Here is a 22,398-nt window from a genome sequence, read left to right as displayed (position 1 = left end):
TTACTGAGTCTTTTCGATAGCTCTGGGAGGCACACATAATTATGCCCTTCTTCCAGATGAGGAAACTGAAGCTTGGGGAGGTTAAGTTACTTATCCAGAGTCACAGCTAGGAAGTGACAAAGTCAGCATTGGCACATGTGCTAGTCTACTCCCAAGCCTTCTTAGAAATCATTTTAGGGGCACCTGGATGGCTCAGTCAGTTGTGTCCAACATCAGCTCAGGTCATGATCTCACGGTCTGTGGGTTTGAGCCCCACATCAGGCTCTGTGCTGACAGCTCAGAGCCTGGAGCCTGCTTCGTGGATTCTGTGTCTCTCTCTCTCTCTGCCCCTCCCTCACTCACACTCTGTCTGTCTGTCCGTCTCTCTCAAAAGTAAATAAACATTAAAAAAATAATATTGTGGTTGAAGAGATTCAGGTCTAGAAAGAAAAAGCAACTTGTCCCAGATGACACATCCTGCTCCAATTCCTGGCAGAGCTGTGGCTAGAACTCACCTGCCTCGCTGCTGTGCCCGGCTGCTGCTGCTTCAGGGAAGGAAGCCCAAGGGCATGTGCCCCCTCCCACCTGCTCAGTAGCTCAGGCAGGATCAGCGTTAGGCTGGCATGGAATGAGAAGTGAAACTCACCATATTTCCTCACCCCTGAGTCTACTGGGGAGACCGTGTTAAGAAAAACATGGAGGAGGCAGAGGGGACCCCAGAGAAGCATATCCCAGGTGGAAGGCAGGGGGACTGGTGGGTAATCAGAGCCACCATACTAAGGGCAGGCTTGCTTCCTTGTTATGGGTCTGCACTGTCAGCCCCCCATCACCTGCCATTGGCAACGTGTGGGCATCTGGGCAGCAGGGATCCGCTTCAGCCCTGCACATTCACACTCAGGGGCACTCACTCGACTTAAAGCTGCTGCAGCCTGCAGGAGCTCAGCTCTGCCCCCATTCAAGGAGGGTAGAGGAGGTAAGTCACACTCCTCCACGTGGTGTCCCGGGAGTAGCCACATTCGAAAACACAGGCTGCAGCTCCAAAGAAAGGGTGCCGGGACTCCTCCCTGCCTGCAGGCCCAGATTGCAAGACGGTTGCTTTTATTTGTTTTCATCTGACTGTGTGCCAGGGATTCAACTTTTCCTGCTCGTTTTATTAAAAACTTTATAAACAGCGTTAATAAATAGATATAAAACCGCCACACAGATGACAAACAGAGGGACTAAATGAAACTCCCAGGGGTCAGCTGTTGAATAAGTAACAGAACCACGACTTTGCGTGATCCGATTTCCATATATGCAAATTAGGGACAGAGCTTTACCACCGAGTGTTTTAATTAATATTTATAAATCACAGAGCGCCTCCGAAAGGGCCAGTAAGCTATTTATATTACCATGTCATACAAACAACAAAGCCTTTGGAGATTGCTGCCTGTGATGCATCTTGGTCTGAGGAGTAAGCGAGCCTGTGTGTGTGTCCCCCGCAGGTATAGTGCTGGCACAGCGGCATGTTGCCGTCCAGGAAGGACCCCTGTACCGCACGGAGGGCTCCCACATCACCATCTGGTGCAACGTGAGTGGCTACCAGGGGTCTGCTGAGCAGAATTTCCAGTGGTCCATTTACCTGCCGTCCGCCCCAGAGCGCGAGGTCCAGATCGTCAGCACCGTGGACTCTTCCTTCCCTTATGCCATCTATACCCAGCGCGTCCGTGGGGGGAAGATCTACGTGGAGAGGGTCCAGGGGAACTCGGCCTTGTTGCACATCACCGATCTCCAGGCCCGGGATGCCGGGGAGTACGAGTGCCACACACCCAACACGGATGAGCGGTACTTTGGGAGTTACAGTGCCAAGATGAACCTAGTAGGTAAGGAGGTGATGTTTCCCTTGGCTGGTGTCCCACCCGAGCAGGTCCACTCAGGCCGCTGTTAACAAAATACCGCAGACTGGGTGGCTTCAGCAACAGGCATTTACTTCTCACGGTTCTGGAGGCTGCGAGTCCAAGATCCAAGTGCCGGCACAGTCGGTTCTGGGCGGGGGAGGCCCTCTTCTGGGTAGCCGACTTCTGACTTCTCATTGTCTGCTCCCGTGGCAGAAAGGGAATGAGAGAGCTCACTGAGGTCCCTTTCCAAGGGCACTAATCCCATTCATGAGGGTTCCACCTTCCTGACTTAATCACCCCCCGCAGAGACCTCACCTCCAGACACCACTGTGTGTGGGACCCACTGGGATTTACCATGTGGATTTGGGGGGGGGGGGGGGGAGGAAATAAACATGGAGTCCATAACACCGAGTCGCTTCTTTAATAGTGCAACTTTATTTCACTTGAAAAAAAAAACCAAAAGACCAAAGTTCCCCACACATTTGAGTGGTTAACACCTAGCATGAGTGAACAAAGGTTGTGGGTTCGCTTGTGAATACATAGCAGGTTGAGGCTAAAACTTATGAAAACTGTAGTGCAGGTGTTAAGATTTCAGAGAAGGAAGGGGCACCTAAGTGGCTCAGTCGGTTAAGTGTCCTGACTTCAGCTCAGGTCACGGTCTCACAGTTCGTGAGTTTGAGCCCCGCATCAGGCTCTCTGCTGTCAGTGCAGAGCCTGCTTGGGATCTTCTGTCCCTCTCTCTCTGCCCCTCTCCCGCTCTCTCTCTGTCTCTCTCTCAAAAATAAACATAAAAAAAAAAAAAAAGAATTCAGAGAAGGCTAACGGACCCTGTAGCTGGTGAAAGGGGATAGGGGATACAAGGCAAGGACATCTGTGGTTGCCCGAAGAAATGACGAGAAAGACGGAGCATAGGACATCAGCTGGAAGAGAAGTGAAAGGGCTTGCAGATGGCAGGCCCTTGGACCGGCTCAGTGACACCAGGGGCACTGCTCAGTCAGGAAGCAGATACGGCTGTAGGTCCTTGCTCAGACGGGAGCTGGCGGTAGGGGAGGGGACACATTTAGGTGTGGATGGCACTGGGCCCCCATGCTTGCTGACATGAAAGGTCACCAGTATCGAGGCTGGTCTTCTTTTTCTGCCCGAGTCATGATCTCCAGGCATAGTTGTGATAATAAAAACTGGAAAGTTAAGACTTGGGGCAGAAGGACAGAACAGCCTTGGTATTGTTGACCGTCCTCATGGGTGAACACTGCAGCCCCACACTGTCCACCCAGAAATCCCCCCGCCCTCCATGCCAAGCTCGCCGTTCCTGCCACGTCCTATCAGGAGGCCTGCGAGAGCCAGGCCCGAGGTGGGTGTGCTGAGGAAACACACACTGGTTGTCATTGGGGTGTCCCCATCAGGCCGAGAGGGGCTGTGTTTAGTCTCCAGAGTACGGTTCCGACCAAGTGGCCAAGAGGCAGCGTCCTCGCTTGCCCAAACTATGGCTTCTTCCAGCCCAGACCACTTTGACACATGAATTATATGAAAATCCAGCCTATCAGACAACCAAGGATGCTCTTGCTTTCCTCTACCAAAAAGATTTTCTGAAACCTAGCCTTCGTAGAGCAATGCATTGCTGACGTGAGTCGGGGGGGGAGGTGGGGGTGGGATGGCGAGCAGGGAGGAGGTGAGCCGGGCACACAGAAATGTAAACTTCTAGGAACTGTTTCCTTTGGAAGATCGGTCAGAAGCCAAGTGAAAGTATCCTGAAGTGGTACCAAAGCAAACCATCTGAGCTTAAAAAGAGAATTCGTTTCACGCAGTATTTTCAGGGACTTCGTTTAGTACGTGAAACAAAATACATCCTGCCTGTTATCTAAAAGTTATTAAAATACCGAACAGGTAAGTGTCAAAAAATTGCAGTCCAAACCCAAAGAGAAAATCCCTTCTGTTTCTGTGCCACCTGGGGTCACCTGCGGCCTCACGGTGATTGCCGAAGGCTGGGCGGGGTGGGCGGCTGGCCCCCGTGAGTGTGAGACTGATTCTGCGGCTTTGTGACCGTGTGCTCGGGATGCTTCTGTGTTGCAGTGATCCCTGACACTCTGCAGACCACGGCCATACCGCAGACTCTGCACAAAGTGGAGCAGGACCCTCTGGAGCTGACTTGTGAGGTGGCCACGGAGACGTTCCAGCACAGCCACCTGTCTGTGGCCTGGCTCCGGCAGAGAGGGGGCGAGAAGCCCGTGGAGGTGATTTCCCTGAGCCGAGATTTCGTGCTTCACTCCAGCAGCGACTATGCGCAGAGGCAGAGTCTGGGGGAGGTACGGCTGGACAAGCTGGGGAGCACCACCTTCCGCCTCACCGTCTTCCACCTGCGGCCCTCTGACCAGGGCGAGTTCTACTGTGAGGCTGCCGAGTGGATCCAGGATCCGGATGGCTCGTGGTATGCCATGACCCGAAAGCGTTCCGAGGGAACCGTGGTCAACGTCCAGCCCACTGGTCAGTCTCTCTCGTCCCCATTCTCTGCCTGACGGTGCGGGTTGTCAGACGCTGGGAGGGTGTGCCAACTCCTTCTCTGGTGACCTCTGAAAGTCCTAGGAATGTACAGATACCTACGTACCATCTGACCGACTAGTGAGTCTTGGAGAGGGCAGCCCGGACCGAGTCCGGCTTACAGACCTGGTTTCTTGGACCTACCTGGAATTTTATATTTCCTTGAATTACAAATTCATTTTAAAAACTGGGAGATGTCACATAAACTGTTTGTGTCTGATGACTGGGTTCCCCCATTAGCCACACTGGTCTGCCCCCTTTGATGATGTTGCCTGTTTTGGGGACCAGTCCTGTTTCGTTTGTGAAAGACATTTGAGATTGTGAGCCTTCCACCAGAGGTATGAAATTATGATCTAGAGAAATTTTGGCTTAAGTTATTATTTTTTTATATTAATGATATGTCTTTGGTGGTGTTTTACCATTTCCGAAATGCTTAATCGCCTATTCCTTCAGAGTCCCTCAGAAGTTCTGCGAGGTCAGGCAGTGGTGGGACAGATGCCAGGGGCAGATTGCTGTGTGGGGGTTCCCGAGAGAGGTCATGGGAGGGTTTGGCAAGGCCAGCCTGGTGAGTGCCAGATTCTTCCATAAATCTGGTGAAAGAGGAGGTCAAGTGACATGTTTATAGCTGGGGCAAGAAGATGGCAGCACCATGAGCCGATTCCTTTCCTGCCTGCTCGTATTATTCTCCCGCAGTCTCACACTGTGCTCCCCATGCCCCTGAGTCCAGCTGTGCTCCAGATCAGAGCCGACCACTGTCGCTGGCTGCCTCCGCGGGGCTGGGGGAGGGCTCTCCATGAGCCTTCAGTCCCCTGGCTTTGGTTGCAGGGTGGTGATTGTGCCATCATCAGGCACAGCAGTGGCCTGCGGACCTTCCTTGTGTTGCCGCTCACCTCTGGCGAGGGGCTGGCGTTGGAGATGTGTAGTGCAGCAGGTGAGCTGTGGTGCCAGTGGGGTCTCCTCTTCGGGACCTGTCCTTAATATCACACTCCCATTTGCTACATATAGTCAGTGGCCTTGGTCTTTTGCCACTCATTCATAGGTCCCTGTAGAGCAGTGCTTCCGACTTGCCCAACAGTCTGCTTTCCTGAACCAGGCACCTGGGCTGGGATCTGGGAAGCTGGATTTCCAGTACACTGTCCAGGCGATTCCACCACCACTCGTGTCGTCAAGCACAGCTCCACGGGTGATAGGGCAGGAGTGATTCTCTGGACATCTGATGGGCTTTGATGAGAAGCGTCGGCTCCCGGAAAGGGAGTGTTTTATCTGCTCTGCAGGACCCAGAGCGTTTAGCAGCTTCTGGATCTTCCAGTACTAAGACATCTGTGGAAGCCACTTGATTTCATATTTATCCTTTCCCTTCCTGGATGGTTTTAAGATCGGCTTCAAAAGTCTGGACCAAATTTTGAATCTTAATGCTTTTAAATTAGGTTGCATCAGTTAATCTTTATTTTAATCTTACCAATTTGGGATTAGGACTTTTTGCATTTGCCCAGCAAATGTATTCAGACGAAGCCAGCAAAGGGAAAACCAGATTGGAAAAAAAAAAAAAATTGATGGTGTTACTCTGTGCCTCTGGGCTCTTCGGGTTCAATGGTTGCAGCCCCAGCTTTGTTCTTCTCTTAGTTCATTTCAGTAAACATTTAAGATGTCTCTGCTGCATTCAAGGTGTGGCACCGGGGTTTCAAAGATGAACGCCTCTTGGAGGCTGCACTCAGGGAAGGTGTGGATGTGAAGGCCGGTGGCTAAGTAGAGTGTATTGAATGCTGCGATGCTATTGTGCGTCCAGCGCTCAGGGACACGGTGACTGGGGGGTGGTCTCGCAACATTAAGTTTTCCCTGGATGGGAGCATTAAGGCAAATCCAAGAAAGCCAACGAGTTTGGTGAGTTGAGCCAAATCTGAAGCCTGCAGAGGCGTCAGAGGGACAAGCATAAAGGCTCAAAATTGTGTGCTGTGTTTGGCAAGCAGAGAGGAGTCCAGCGTGGGGCGAGCTTGTGTCCTGGGAATGAGTGAGGAGAAGAGGAAGGAAAGGCGGCCAGAAGCCCCACATATTGTGATCTGGAGCTTGGCCTTGACTCCACCGACCAGGTGTTTGCAAGCTGTTCTTGGGATCTTAGGAAGCCCTTAGAGCTGGCTGAGAGGTTGCACGTGGAGGTGTGTGTGTGTCCATGTGTCTGTGCGCGCCAGGAGGTGCTGGAGGAAGGCGTGTGAGGGCCACAGCGTTCCCTCGCCTGCTTCAACCAAATGCTGTCTATATTGGGCGACACAAGGTTTTGTAGGAACAAAGTCCCTTGCCTCTGCACCACCCCCGCCCCCCCACCAAGGAATGCTTAAAAATCACTGCTGCAGATACTCAGAGGGGGGAAATAGAGATTTTAAAGGAAGGAATGACAGTTAGATCTGGGTTCTAGAAGCAAAAAGCCATGGAGGCCAGGTGGAGGTTGATTAAGCAGGTTGGGTCTGATGTGGAGAGACCAGGTAAGAGAGAGCTGTAAGGCCAAGGTCAGGTCGGTAGCAGTGCCTGGAAGGCACGAAGTGAGTGCTAGAGACAGAGTAGGGGGCATCACTGTGCAAGGCAATCCGTGGGATTGCCTGGGAACTCTGAGGCCAGGGCTCTGGGTGATTCCTTGAATGGGGATAGGGAGGGAGGGGGAAGGAAAGGTATCGAGAGTGTGCAATGTCCTGCTTAAAAGCCTCTGCTTCCCCACTGGTGGCAGCGCTGGTTGTCTTTTCTTCTGTTTCTGTCGATTTTAGTCAGGGAGTCTGTCCTGCATGCAGACTCTTAGAGAGATGCTAGCAGTTGAAGCACCATCCATGTGTCATCTTAGAGGCTGAGAGCTTAGAGCTCTTAGAGCATCTTAGAGCTTAGGGGCTGAACCTGGGAGGCATGAGAGCCTTCCACTGTCTCACTGTGCGTGGGATGCTGTTAGTGGTGATGAGCCCTTCTTTGAGTACCCCCCCATTCCTGATCAGACACCCAGCTTTCTGAAGGGTGCTTGGATTCATTGTCCATTTCAGAGGTCATTAGCTTTTGGTGGAAGTGGGTAAAAATTTTCCCTCTCCATCTTTCTTGAGATTTTATCTGACAGGTGGTAACTCATGGAGAGACTTTTGTTTTCCCTTTGCCCTTGGAATTGTGTGAAGGGTTGTCTTACCTGTGTCTGATTTCCAGTACCCACGTGGCAGTGGAGACCATATTTCAGTGTATGTATTTTTTTGAGCGTTTATGAGGATTGGGGTCAGCACTGTAATTTTGTCTCACGTGTCAGTGGGGGTGAGTCCTACAACATTTGCAGAAAGTGTTTGCAATCCTGCTGCTTACATGGGGTTCTGGGAGTATATAGATCAAGGGTAGGCCTGGGTAAGCGATGTCAGGGATGATAGACCTTGTTGACCTCTGCGTCATAGGCTGCAGACGGACCCCCACGCGTCTTAACTGAGGTAACAAGCCCCTTAGACTGTTTGGGTCTAGCTGCCTTTGAGTTCTGTCTGTGACCCTCAGGAATTTCTCTGAAGACTCTGGGTTTTTCTCTGAAGACAAGGGGGAAGTGCTGTGGTTGGCACTGTAAAGAAGGCATGGGGGGTGGGAATTTGCTGGTGCACTTGGGTTAGCCGGGGGCCCTCATTCACCCAGAAGGCATCCATCGTTTTGTTAATTCGTTTTCTTAGACAAAGAGTTCACCGTGCGGCTGGAAACGGAGAAGCGGCTGTACACGGTGGGTGAACCGGTGGAGTTCAGATGCATCCTGGAGGCTCAGAACGTTCCCGACCGTTACTTTGCCGTCTCCTGGGCCTTCAACAGCTCGCTCATTGCCAGCATGGGGCCCAACGCAGTGCCGGTCCTCAACAGTGAATTTGCCCATCGGGAAGCCAGGGGCCAGTTGAAAGTGGCCAAAGAGAGCGACAGTGTCTTTGTGCTGAAGATCTATCACCTCCGCCAGGATGACAGCGGGAAATACAACTGTCGTGTGACAGAGAGAGAGAAAACGGTCACCGGGGAATTCATCGACAAGGAGAGCAAGCGGCCCAAGAACATCCCCATCATCGTCCTCCCCATCAGTAAGTAGAGAAGATGTGCTGTCTCCTTCTGCTCCCCGTGGTCTGGTCTGTAGCTGGCATCATTTAAGAGGAGTCAGGGGACAGATGAGCTGCGGGGGAGGGGGAGGGAGGGGAGGGCGGGGCTTTTGGAACTCAAGGGTTCAAGTCAGCTCTGGCAGGCAAAACCAGTTCACCTGTCTCCCTTCTCCACTCGCCTGCCCACACTTAGCAACCCCCAGTTAGGCAGAGCATGGGGGTATGTCTGCAGGCTGGAGGGGGCATCCCAGATCTGAGCACTGGCTGCCCTCTGTCAACACCAGCACTGCCAGCTCAGCTTGGAGGAAAATCAGGAATCCAGGACGCCTGTTGGCTCCCATGTGGGAATTAAGTCCCAGATGGAGTGGGTAGAGGCCTACCTTGAAATCTCACTTATGAGGGTTGGCCTTTTGTGGGAGGACTTTAAATCTGAGAGCACATTATTAAAAAGGATTTGCTGTCTGGGTTTTGGGGGTATAAGGGTTGGCATTTCCCTAAATGTCTCTTCCCTATTGAAATTGTGTTTTCAAAGTCAGTGGGTGGGACCTCTTACATCTTCCTGGAGCATAGCCTTCCTTTTAAAGCTTAGCCAGTTTCCAAGGATGTTTGGTGGGCCCCCACCTCCATGTAAGCTGGCCTCGTCTGGGTCTGGGTGGGTGACGGTTGTGGCTGGGGACTCGGGCACGACCTGTGTTTGCTCCTGTTGTGTTTAATCATCCATAGTATCAGGATGTTTTCATTAACATCTCAATTCTCTCCTAGTTCTGTTTTTAGTAAAAAGAGAATTAAACTTTTAATGCCATGATTTTAAACAAGACAAGGAAGTTTTAAAACTAACCTTTAACCTTTTCTCAACTACTCAAACTGTTCTCTCCCCTAGCCTTGTGATGATTCCCTTTACATATTTATTTACACCTGTACGTTTTTGATGTAGTTCTCTTCAAGCGAGAAGGAAAGAGTAGACACAGGGTCTTGCCTACTTCTTTCTTTTCTCACCAACAGGGTTCCTTTCTTTCGTACTTCTGTTTTTGTTTTTTTTTTTAAATCTCTCTCACACATCTAATTATCTTGACATTGTTTTGTTTCTTAGACTTTTTTTTTTTCTTTGCAATGCCTAGCATGGTGCTTTGCATAGGGTCGGTGCTTGCTGAATATTTGTAGAGTTGAAATTGTTGAACTGAATGCCCATTCTCCTGACTGTTTTCCTGTCGGTTTGTGCTTGCCTTAACCACGGACTCTCTATTTTTAAATCTGCAACTAATTCCTCATTGTTAAGGATCCAGTGAAGGGCAGCTACGCTGTTTACTTCCTATATCTTTTGTGCTAAGAGATTTCCCCCGACCCCTTCCAAGAACTTGTTTGATGATCTGTGGCCTGCTATATTGCTTTTCCAGCAGATAACTGGGTAGTTAAAGTCCCTCAGCACCACCAGATCCTGCCCCAAGGCCACTTGGGTAAGTCTACCAAAGAACAACGGTCACGTCGGTAATGGTGATAATGCCTTGGATTTTAATGGCGCTTTTCCTCTCAAGAGCCCAGAGTGCTTCTGCATATATCACTTCCTTCCCCGCTCCCACTCCTCAAATCCCCGTAGAGGCCAGTGTTCTCTCCATCCCGTGAGCGAAGAAGCCAGAGCACCGTGCAGAGACGCGGCTGGGCCGGTTCCGTTCGTGGTTGAGCGTGCATTGCATTAGAAATATTTGCTTCTAACTCCAGACCCACCGCTCTGCGCTTAAGCCTGTGCTACATCATCCGGCTCCTGATTTGAAATTTCATTTGGCGAACATGCAGTCAGAGTCTCATTAGTTCTGTCCTAGTTTTCACTTCATCCAGAGAGTTTTAACTGGTCAGCTCGCCTTTTCTCAGGCCTGGGAATGCCCGTCCCTCGTCCTAAGGGGCAGTGCCCACACCGCACTGCACCTGTGTTTGCCTCTGCCTGGGATGCCCGCACGGTTTTTCTTCTCATAGGACCACCTGTAACCGTGCAATTCTTCTGGGCTTTTGCTGGAGCCACAGAGCACCAAACAGCAGCCCTCATCGTTCGTAAGCGAGGGCTCACGGAAGAGTCCACCGGGGGGGGGGGGGGGCAGTAGGGAATGGCGGTGACGCCCTGCAAGTCATATTTCTGCTGGAGGCCAGCAAAGGGGTTTCCCGCCCCTGACGCCGGAGTTGTCCTTTTGATGCCCCACATGGAATGATAATGCTGGGGAGGAGTCTTTAGCCTACAGAGGAAGTATGATTACTGATGATGACAAGTAAATTACCTCCTCCGGTATTGTCGGTGCTGTGGCCCCAAGAAGTAGGAACTCTTAGTGTCTCTGTTTTGCACGTGAGAAAAGGAAGTGGGGGTAGGTTAAGGAAGAACCCCAAGATTCCAGAGTTAGGAAGCAGTAAACCCGGCTTCAAGCCCTGGTCTGCCTGCCTCCAACTCCATGCTTTGAGCCGCAGAAGCCTGGTCATCTCCATAAGTCATCCTGGTATGGCTCCTGGGGAGGTTGCCCTCCTGGGGAACCTGAACCCTGCCCAGACCTATTTTTCACACGAAATAAGCCAACCCACAATGGGTAGCAGGCATCCTCACCATAACAGAGACTACCTGCTGGGGCTTGGGGCTCATCTCTGTCTGTTTCTGCCTGTGGGGGAAAATATGGGCGAGCAAAGATTGATTCAAATGCATGGTTATGGGTGTGTATGTGTGATCCCTCTCAATAATCAGGTATGCCTCTGAATCGGGGAATTTGACTTAATTGCTTAATTTTAAATTGTGTTTCATGTCAGTGGTACCCGGAAAATTGAAGCCAAATTAGTTATGGTGCTTTGTATTCTTTAACACTTGTTTTTTTTTTTCTTTTAACTCGACGTAGCTAGTCACACAAAATAGCATATGTGTAATGAAGGCAGATTAGAATGTCCGTGGTGTTTATGAAAACAAAAGTTGTTGGGAATAGGAAAGTTAACGTGATCACCAGTGACCAGTTTTTGAAAACCTGCTGTGTGTCAGGTGGTTGACATACATTGTCTTGTTAACTTTTCAATCTTCAAAACAAGTGCACAGTAGGAACCACACCATCCCTGTGCTGCAGAAGGAGGAGTATAAAGTGTAATTCGATTGAGTGACCTCAGAGCTAAGTGAATAGCAAAGGAGCAAAGAGAGTGGGGTCCTTATCCCCAACTCTGATTGGCAGGATGTGTTAGGGTCAGAGCAGTGGAACCAGGGCTGAATGTGGACGGCAGGGTAGAGAGCCAGGGGCCTTGGTCGGTTCCTCTGCGTTCGTGGAAAAAGTATGAGGGCTCACTGCCACACGCACTATGAAAGCAGACATCTGTCCCAGTATCCCCCACACCCAAGCAAGCACACGTTATCTTCCTGGTACCTCCCGTCACTTTTGTTCTGCTTGCTGATATTGCCCAGAGGGGCTCAAATGGCACATGATAGATGTTCCGCTCTTATTTGACTGCCGTAGCACCGAACGGCGGGAAGATGGAGGTGACGTAGAAATTTCCGAGTTATTCCACTTCCTGAAATTCCGAGTTGAAAAACCCTTGAGCCCCAGCTGAACAGATTACCGATAGAACGTCGGAACATCACCGTGCTGTATTTCTTAGGTTCCGGTTCAGTCTCAGGTCTTAGACCCTCAGTATCCCACACGGCATCTTGGTCCCCAGCAAAGGGCCTCCTAGGTGATGGATCTAAAGTCGTGGGGAGCAGTGCCCAGAAGCAGCCAGGGCTTGCCGCAGCAAGTGTCAGAGGGCGTTCCTCCTGCCAGGTGAAGTGCGTAGCGTGACACCCGCACCCAGCCTCCTGCCCCGTCTGTTGGGGAGGGGGTAGTAGAGGCCGGAAAGCCCCAGCGTGGCACTCTCTCCCTCTTCCCAGAGAGCAGCATCTCCGTGGAGGTGGCCAGCAACTCCAGCGTCATCCTTGAGGGTGAGCACCTGCACTTCTCCTGCAGCGTCCGCACGGCGGGCAGGCCGCAGGGCCGCTTCTCGGTCATCTGGCAGCTCGTGGACCGGCAGAACCGCCGCAGCAACATCATGTGGCTGGACCGGGATGGCACCGTGCAGCCAGGCGCGTCCTACTGGGAGCGCAGCAGCTTCGGGGGCGTCCAGATGGAGCAGGTGCAGCCCAACTCGTTCAGCCTGGGCATCTTCAACAGCAGGAAGGAGGACGAGGGCCAGTACGAGTGCCACGTGACCGAATGGGTGCGGGCAGTGGACGGCGAGTGGCAGATCGTGGGGGAGCGCCGGGCCAGCACCCCCATCTCCATCACGGCTCTCGGTAAGGAAGCACTCGGCGGTCCTTTCTGTGGGATCGCTGGGAGGTTGCTCCCACGTCAGGTCCCTTACCCTGACTTTTATCAGAGTCCTGGCAGGAAACGGATGGCCCCTTCCAGAGGGTTTAATTGAAGGGACCGTGTGTGAAAGTGCAGGTAGGGTTGACGGGGCCGGTGGTGCGCGGTGGGGCCCCTGGGGGCCTGGTGACGGCTGGGGGTGGTCACTGTTCCTGGGTCTGCATGGTAGGAGTGAAGTTCGAAGTTCTGGCCAGGGGAGCGAAGCCACCCAGTAGGAGTGGTGGCCCCAGGTGGGGGGACCGTGGTCCCTGCCAAGACCAGCAGAGCAGAACCTCTCTCACCTGCCCCCCAGGCTCTCCTGCCCTGCAGCCCAGGGGCCCAGCCCTCCTCAAAAGGCCAGAGCAGGGCAGAGAAGGGTAGGAGACCCCTTTCTGCCATTTACTTAGCATTTACTATGTTCCTGGTAGAGTCTAAGCACTTGTCCCTTTGAATTCTCACCTAACCAAGAGCTCAACCCTTTGATTTGACAAGGAGACTGAGGGAGACAGGTTAACTAATTTGCTCACGGCTACAGCTTTTAAGCGACAGACCCACAGTCTGAACCTGGGAAGCTGGGGATCTCTCTTCATTTTTTTCCCCCCCAAAGTCTGTGCTTTTATCTCTTCCTCTATAAGGCACCATCCTTAGGAAAGCCACTTCCGCATTAGCATGAAATTCAAAGATACCTTGAGATTTGCTAAAACCAGAGAATTAGATTTGCTTCTCACGGGGTAGTTAAAGCGGCTTCTATCAACATTTATCCGCCTAATGTAATCAGTAGATTAAATTTTAAGAGGCCAGTCTGCTACTTGTTATCATGTTCGGTCTTCCTGTTTATCAGGACAGCTGTGACATCACTTGTCCTCGGTGACCGTGTATCCCACTCCCTGGGACCATGTTGCCCATCGACTTCCTAGCTAGAGCTGACACCCCAGGAAAGGTGGCAGCCCCTGCTGGTTTTGCCCTCAATAGAGTACTGTATTCTCACCCAAGATTAGAATTACACTTCTTGTTCTAAAAGCTTAATCCCAAAGATTGGCCTGCTTCGTGTAGTAATTGCATTGCTCAGCTTTCTCGCTTTAGAAACTTCGTCCGGTGGCTGAGTTTGCCGATGAGCTCAGTCCCCGGGCCAGTGCTCAGCACCAGTGTGGACCTGTGGAAATGTCCGGATGTCCAGTAACAGTCCTTTTCCCCACCCTGTGAGGTTAGGAATGTCCAAGGAGCGGTCAGGATAGCTTCTCTTAGGTTATCCCCCTGACGTCTGTCATACTCATCATATGTCTGTGGTTTCCATAGTCAGGGTCGCCACGGGCTCTGACCTGGGATCCCAGGCTTGGTTCTCCTTACTTGTTCTCTACCCCTGGGGTGCCTCTGGCCAAAGCCATAATCAGGGAGACCCAAGCAGTTGTGGCAGGGAAGAGTGGGGGGCATTGTGGGGTCAGATTGCCTTTCAGTCTAAATAGTGACACACACACGTGTTTTCATATTGACGGGGTCAGGTATGGTTCACTCTCAGGTACCCAGCTGAGACAGCAGATAGGAACATCCTCCAGCCGCACGTGGGCCATTATGACCATTCAGTTAGAGTAAATTGGGTGCTCTGTGCACCATGATCATGGCGTGTGCTCTGTCAGCCCTGGACAGAGTCATTTGCTTGGAGAAGCTCTCTCTCGGGATGACATCTTTGGATGCTGGGGCCAGGAACACTGGGGCATGTCCTATCCCTAAGGTCCTGTGTCCTGCCACTCTAATGGCAACATATTCTGCACACAGGGGCACAAGTGACTATCACAACTACTTAATGTTTAAGGATGGGTCTCTGGGTCTTAAATTTTTTTTTTTAAGGAGACATAAAGAAGCTTATGAAATCCAAATTGAAGATCGGGAGTTTTTAGCAAATTATTTCCACTTATTTGCTGACTTAACCTCCTCACCTGAAGCCAAAAGATTCATTCTGTGCGTAGTCTTTTCCCTACAGAATTGGAAGTACTTTTCTTTGTGTCTACTTTGTCCCTTTACATATTTAGTGAAATATAGCATGTGCCAGGTACTATGCCGTTCCTAATATGTTGCAAATATTAACTCACTTAATCTTCACGAGGACCCGTTTTACAGATGGGGAAATCAAGGCAGAGAGAAGTGAAGTAACTTGCTGTCACACAGCTTAGAAAGATCAAAGTCGGGCCTCTGGCTCTAGGGTCTGTGCCTTTAACCACTTCCCATGGGTAAAACCGCCAGATAAGACCCCTGACTCTGCCATTTCCTGGCTGCTTGATCGTGGGCAGTTTATTTAACCTCTCTGTGCCTCTTCCTTGTCTGTAAGAAATGGATGAGATGCCTTCTTGTCCTACAAGGTCATTTTGAGGACACAGTGACGTGTGGTGGAAACACAGCAGTTGGCCCCACGCCTGGCACACCGCACTCAGTAAACACTGGCTGTTCGCAGTCTTATGATCATAACCAGTGTGTTAATATTAAGTAGTGTTTCAAGGTGAAGGAACTCGCATAGCGCCCACTGAGGAGTCGGTATCCGGGATCAGCCTGCTGCCATCAGTAGGGGGCAGCCTGCTGTAACTGCAGAAGCTCACCTCACCCAGTTCCCCACCTGCTCAAGGTCAGCCCACCTGCTGTGGGTCCCTCACTGCCCATCTTCCCTGCATTTCACAAAGAAAGTGGAAAAGGAACTGGTGAGCAAGCCTGTACTGCTTGGCCCGGGGAACAGGGACACATCCTCTGCCTCCTCCTTGTCTAGCTCCAGTGCCTCGCGGGCCAAGCAGAGGAGGCGTCGGGGGGGTGGGGGTGGGGGTGGGGAAGTGTCCACCTTGCAGGCAGTGAATGACGTTGGCTTGAGAGCTTTTTTCTCCTGTTTCAGCATGGGATCCCCAAATCTGTAGGAATGGCTCTGCCTACGTATCCTCAATCCTGGCAAGGGCTGATGGGAGGCAGATCGACACGAAGGTTTCATCAGGAAGGGTTTGCTAAGTGCTGCTTGAGGAGCTTTGCCTCTGGCCTCTGTGTATGGGGTCTTTTGGGCTCGTGCTAAATGCGAGCTAAAGTGATCTGGCCTGGGCATCAGGAGAGAGCCGGAGCCTCGGTTCTGTGCCGCTAGCTTGGCCCACAGCCCCACCCCTGCCGCACACCGCCCTGAGAAATCCTCGTGTCTCCCCTAGCTGGAGTCTCTCTGCTCTCTCTCCAGAAATGGGCTTCGCGGTCACAGCCATCTCGCGCACGCCAGGCGTGACCTACAGCGACTCCTTTGACCTGCAGTGCATCATCAAACCCCATTACCCGGCCCGGGTCCCCGTGTCCGTGACCTGGCGGTTCCAGCCAGTTGGCACCATCGAGTTTCACGACCTGGTGACCTTCACCCGGGACGGGGGTGTCCAGTGGGGGGACAGGTCCTCCAGCTTCCGGACCCGAACGGCCATCGAGAAGGCCGAGTCCAGCAACAACGTGCGCCTGAGCATCAGCCGGGCCAGCGACACAGAGGCGGGCAAGTACCAGTGCGTGGCTGAGCTGTGGCGGAAGAACTACAACAACTCCTGGACGCGGCTGGCGGAGCGGACCTCCAACCTGCTGGAGATCAGGGTGCTGCAGCCAGGTCAGGGGGCCCGGCGGGGAGGGGGGGCGCCCGGCACGCGGCCGGGGGGAGGGCGGCACACGCGTGGGGCCCCCGGCGGGACCACTTCCATTTCCCAACTTTGTGGCTCGAGAAATTTCCAGCCCGTAGGTAGCCGCAAGAATCCCGTTCCCTTGTCTCGACGGCCAGCGGTTAACGTCTTACTGTGCTTGTTTTCCCTGTTTCCCAGCTTGTTTTCGTGCTGTTGTCTCTGAACCATTTGAGGGGGAGTTGCAGGGCTTGGGACTGTTCCTCCTCAGTACTTCTGTGTGTGTCTCATAAGAACGAGGACACACTCCTGTGCAACCACGACACCACTGTCACCCCCCAGAGTTCCACACGATGACGGCATGTTACCAGCATTTCCCCCATTGTCCCAATAATGTCCTTGGTAGCTTTTTTTTTTTTTCCCCTTCCAAACCAGGATCCAGTCAGGGATTACAGACCACTTTAACTTGTCATGTCTTTTTAGACTCTGGTCTCTTGACATCACGCCGTCTCCTAAAACCCTTTCCACAGCAGCCTGGAGGAGGTACACTGTTCCCTGTTGGCAGACAAGGAACGTGGAACGGGAGAGGGAACATGTGAGGCACTTAACGGAGTAACTGCCTCGTGGCAGGTGCTTAGGGTCGATGGTTTTATGAGAATTTCACAACAACCCCAGGAAAGAGGAAGTGGCTACCCTAGGGTCACATAGCTGGTAAATGGCGGAGCCGGGGTTTGAACCCGTGTCTGTCTGTCTCCCATGCTGATTCCCTGAGCCAGGCTCTGGCCTCCTCCTTGAGCTCCCTTTCCCCACGGAGGTGAGTCTCTCACGGCCGTTGGTAAAGCCGCACTAATTTGGGAAGCCTGGGTCAGGGGGTGTCCTGCAACCACTCCGTCATTGGGCGCTTTTCCTAATGCGGGGGAGGGGTCAGGTGTATGTGCTTTGATGGGCCCCCCGGTGTCCGTCCCCTCTCCTGCTTGGTTGGAAGCGGCTGTGGTGTGGAGCCCAGGCTGCTCAGCGTCTCTGCCATTGCCAGGCCCCTGCACAGTGGGGCACACGCACCTACGCGGCGAAGGGTGGGTTGGATGAGAGGTGACTTTGCAAAGACGTTTTTCTGACTCTGTGACCGACCCACTTTGCAAAGGTGGTTTGAACCCCTTGCAAAGAGGATTCTTCTGCCCACTCACAGCCATGGTTCGTACCTGACCTGGTCTGCTCCGCCATGTGAGATGGTCACGGTGTTGTTTTCAGCAACATGAGGTTACATGGGGGTATTGTCTGAGTTTACCCTTGGCCTCTTCTAACCCCGTGAAAAGCCCTCTTTCGGAGGTGCCGGGGTGGCTCAGTCGGTAGAGTATCTGACCCTTGATTTCGGCTCAGGTCGTGATCCCAGAGTCCTGGGATAGAGCCCCATGTTGGGCTCCACACTGAGCATGGAGTCTGCTTAAGATTCTCTCTCTCTTTCTCTCTCTGCCCCTCTCCCCCACTTGCAGACTTTCTCTAAAATAAAATAAAAAATTTTAAATTAAAAAAAAAAATCCTGTTCCATACCAAAGTTTGAAACAAGCAACTTGTAAAAATGATGGGACCGTTCCTTGGCCAATTAGAGCCTGAGCCTGGGCAAGCGGAAGCTTAGGGAAGAGGCTGTGCTGCTTAAGTGGATTTTTGGGTTAATGGAGGGTTAAGCAGAGACCCCATTTTGTGTGACCCCTTGTTGTGGAAACGCCTAGGGACACACGTGCCCGCCTTACTGACTAGGACATTCCAATTGTAATTGCGCATTTGTGGTCTCCTCTGGCCCTCAGGGTCGGTATTGTGAGCCATGGAGCCCGTCAACATGGTTCCACGGCTATAGAAAGGTAGGGTTCGCGCTGACCCCAGGACCTTGCCTGACATTGCCTTTTTGAATCGATTGCTAACTCCTGCTTGTTTCCATTCCTATTTGGACTCTAAGGCTGGAGCATGTAAGGGAAGGCTGAGGACAGCTCATCAGAGGTTTGAGTTCTTTGGATTCTGGTTCATTTATGGTGTTACTAAAGAGAATAAGGGAAAACTATGTGTGAAGTTAGCTCTCGGGTGCCTGGTTTTGTGCTTAGCACTTACATTCTTCTTAACCATTCATCACCAACAGTGAAATGATGTGGATGTTTGTATCCCCACTTTGGTTTCTCCGTGGAGAAACCAAGGCCTCCCGGTGCGTCAGAGGCGTGGTAGCAGCCAACCGGCTTGGGAAAACTGAGGTGCAGCTGCTGGTGGGTTTCGGTCTCCCCGACTTCCAGATGCCAGCCATTTCATTCCTCCTGGGGGGAGGATGTCGCTGGAGAGCCAGGCGGTGGAGGGCTGTCTCCGGGTCTCTGTGGCTTGCTCTGAATTGGTTTGTGTTTTTCACTGTCAGGCGGGAAGGAGCAGCACTGGTGCGGGAGGCCTGGGAGCGGCTGTTTGTTGTGTGGCCTCTGCTCAGAGGTGAGCAGTGGTGCACTTTCGAGGCCCCCTGGAGGCTGCCTCGAGAGCCCCGTGGGTGCTGTAGCTGCTGCCACCGCCCAGGGAGTGGCTGAGGCTCAGAGAAGAGTTCATGCCTCTAAGTGTTACATTCTGTCCTTTATTAAATATTTATGCAGTTAGCACTTCCTGCTTTCCAAAGAGCCTCATGTTCGTGTTTACTTCCCACCCCCCCACCCCCCCCCACACACACACACTCGGGTGGGTACTGCGCTTCTGTGTGGGGTAAGTGGGGGTGGAAGATACCAGAGGGCTGACGGTGTCCAACACGTGGCGCATGCGGCCGCCTTTGTCTGCACCACCACCCTGGGAGGAAGCTGTTGCTTCCTTATAAATGGAATAACTGAGGGGGCACCTGGGTGGCTCAGTCGGTTGAGCGTCCGACTTCGGCTCAGGTCATGATTTCGCGGTTTGGGAGTTTGAGTCCCGCATCGGGCTCTGTGCTGACAGCTCAGAGTCTGGAGCCTGTTTCAGATTCTGTCTCCCTCTCTCTGCTCACACCCTGTCTCTCTCTGTCTCAAAAATAAATATTTTAAAAAATTTTAATAAATGGAGTAACTGAGGCCCAGAGAGGTTCTGACTCGCCAAGTCAAGTGCATGGCGAGTGGGCAGTCGGGATTTGAACCCAGGTGTGCCTTGTTAAAAAGCCGTGGGGCTGGATGAAAGGGAGACTGACTTTTTCGAAGGCCATGTAGTCAGAGATTATGTTTTTGCATTCAGCTAACAGCCCCCTTCATAGAAGGAGTTTCTCGGTAGATTGCTGGCATGGAGGTCTCAGCACAGGTGGCTGTAGCAGTAACAGTAACACCGATGTAGCAGCTGATACTTATTGAGCATTTCTTGTGTGTCCGTCCCCATCCTGAGTGCTTTATATGTAATAGCTTGCTTGGTTCTTAGCCCATGCAACACCGAGAGGGGGTCCTGTTTCATCCACTTTATAGATGAGCACACTGACACAGGGGTTAAATAAATTACCCAGTGATCCCTAATAAGTGGCAGAAGCAAGATTCAAATCCAGACAGGCAGTCTGGTTCCAGATTCCAAGCTCTTAATTTTATTATATTACATATTTTTCTGGACAGTTAACTATTTTGTGTTTCTTCTCAGGAATCCTCTGTGGTACCAAGTACTTTTATTTGCTGTCTCCTCTCTCTGGTTTAGCATCCTCGAATTGCTGATGCCCTTTAGCAGATACTTAAATTTGTTTGTTCGATGTTGGGGTCACGAGAAACCCATACGGGTTCCAGTTTGCTGATGGTATAGGGGTGTAATTTATGCTTCCTGTAACTCCCCTGTTTCTTCAGATTTCTGCCACAAGATGGCCCCTAAGACTTGGGGATACCAGAGCTCAAATCCAGTGCTGGCTTCTCTTCTTTCTTCCCTCCCTGCATTCCTTGTCCCTCAAAACACGCTTCTTATTCCTGCTCTTACTCCCCACCCCCTTTTAAGAATATTTTGTCAAACATTCTTATTCCAGCAGAATCAGAGAGAAACCTAGAGAGTGCTGGCTCTGTCACGCTGGTCCATTTATCAGCCTTTAACTGCTGATGTCATCTGCTCCCAGAGGGCTCTGTGTGGTCTGTGCCCCACACCGGTCCTTGCCAGGGCCACCTGCTGACCTGACCACATCACAGGTATTTGATTCATTAAAATCTCTGGCTGGATGGCACGGTCGATTGTGGATCCATCACTGACCATTCTTTTTACCTGCTTCCTGTTCCGTCTGCACATCCCCAAGGAAATCTTCAAGGAATGCCATCACTCTGATTTTGTTGATTTTGCTTAGCCTGACTCTCATTGATCACAGAGTGTGACCCCCATGGGGCATTTAGGCAAGACTTTAAGCCAGCTCAACATATTCGATTCTTCGCTCTTAATCCATTCTTTTCTCTTTTAATTTCGAAGCATCGCTTTGCTTCCTTCTGATTTTCTTTAGCACCAAAAACACCCTCCAATTACACATCCCTAAATACGGAAGCAATAAGGGAAATGTCAGCACTCATTTTCCAAACGTTTACGACCCTCTCCTGGTCTGGCTATTAAATATTGCACATTCAGATTGACAAAGCAATAAACAAGCTTCCAGGAGGACAGCCTCCAGTGCAGAAAGCCGACTTGTCAGTGGGTGTATTCTGCTGGGATTTACTGATGGGTAGTCAGGATGAATATTTAATACCCTCCCTCTGGATGCTGCCAAATCCGTTTTCTCCAATTTCTTATTGCTGACCTGGCAGATTGGGCGAGCTGAGGGCTTTTTCTTTGACTTGCATGGGTCCCGGGCATGTGAACTGTGGCTTTCCTTGTCACAGTCTGATAAGTGACAGGCTGCCTCATCCCAAGTGGGATTGGCCCCTACTTTCTTTCAGGAGAACCTGGGGTTCCCCTCCCAGGCCACGAGCCTGTGGCTTCTGCCTGCTAAGTGCTCAGAGACAGTGAGCGCGAGTGCAGGGGCGCCTAGAGGAGTCCCCAGCACCCACCCCCAAGCCTCCAGGCCTTGTTGTCATGGTGACGCCAGGTGTACCAATGGGCAGGCCCTGCATAAAGGGTCACCACTGTGTCTGCAGACAGGTGAGACAGGGCATGTCTGGGTTACCCCGAATTAGCTGTTTCTGCTTCTAAACCTTTGCTACTTTTCTCCTTGCTCCTTCCTCCCACTGCCGTCCACAAGCACATTTGAGAACCTACTGTGTGCCCGTTTCCATGCTGGGTGCTGCAGCTGCAGACTCCAGTCCCTGCCTGGAAGGCTGTGCTGAGGGCCTGGGAGGAGGGAAGCACGGGGAAAAGTCACAGGGGTGCAAGAGAGCCGGCCTGGGGTATGACCGTTGGGCCCAGGGAGGGAATCGGCATGTGTGGGGGCGGGCAGTGGGATGTTTCCAGCTCAGAACAGAGTGTGTGCAGAGAACATCACGGACGGAGGAAGCAGCATGCTTGTTTTGATACGAGTGAAGCATGGGGTCAGGGAGGGGTTTGTCCCCAGGTACGTTGGTGAGAGCCAGGGGAGCCCCTTTTATATATTTTTTTTAAATGTTCATTCATTTTTGACAGAGAGAGACAAAGCATGAGGGGGGAAGGGCAGAGAGAGAGAGGGAGACACAGAATCCGAAGCAGCTCCAGGCTCCGAGCTGTCAGCACAGAGCCTGACGCGGGGCTGGAACCCACGGAGCGCGAGATCATGACCTGAGCCGAAGTTGGACGCTTAACCGACTGAGCCACCCAGGCGCCCCTAGGGGAGCCCCTTTTATACACAGAAGTATGGAGGGTCACCGTATGTGATGGTTAAAAGCACGGACACACCAGGCAGCCTGGCTTTGAATCCTGGCTCTACCACTGGTCAGCAGTGTGCCCTTGGGCAAGTGTCTGTAACATTGGGACTAATAATGCTTATTTCATAGGTCTGGTAGGGAGCAAGTAGTTAGCATTTCTGAAGTGCTTAGAGTAGTGCTCAGCATGTAGAGAGGATTATATACATTTATTAAATAAGAACGTTCTAAACCAAGCAGGT

General features: G+C 51.8%; 1 protein-coding gene across 5 annotated transcripts in view; it reads left to right on the top strand.

Moving 5' to 3' along the window:
* The window catches only part of IGSF3 (immunoglobulin superfamily member 3), a 92,629-nt gene that overhangs the window by 51,941 nt on the left and 18,290 nt on the right, over positions 1 to 22,398 (top strand). For 4 of the 5 annotated variants that reach the window (XM_042953578.1, XM_042953579.1, XM_042953580.1 and 1 more), the window contains 5 exons: positions 1,464 to 1,841; positions 3,927 to 4,337; positions 8,060 to 8,449; positions 12,339 to 12,740; positions 15,989 to 16,393. In XM_042953578.1, coding sequence (XP_042809512.1) covers positions 1,464 to 1,841; positions 3,927 to 4,337; positions 8,060 to 8,449; positions 12,339 to 12,740; positions 15,989 to 16,393 — 1,986 coding nt within the window. Of the gene's footprint in view, positions 1 to 1,463; positions 1,842 to 3,926; positions 4,338 to 8,059; positions 8,450 to 9,858; positions 9,919 to 12,338; positions 12,741 to 15,988; positions 16,394 to 22,398 lie in introns of all 5 variants that reach the window. The other variant, XM_042953581.1, reaches the window with a different exon arrangement.

This window comes from Panthera leo, chromosome C1 (genome assembly GCF_018350215.1).
Source record: "Panthera leo isolate Ple1 chromosome C1, P.leo_Ple1_pat1.1, whole genome shotgun sequence".
Lineage (NCBI taxonomy): Eukaryota > Metazoa > Chordata > Mammalia > Carnivora > Felidae > Panthera > Panthera leo.
The sequence above is the reverse complement of the archived record's forward strand: the minus strand, read 5'-3'. Positions and strand labels throughout refer to the sequence as shown.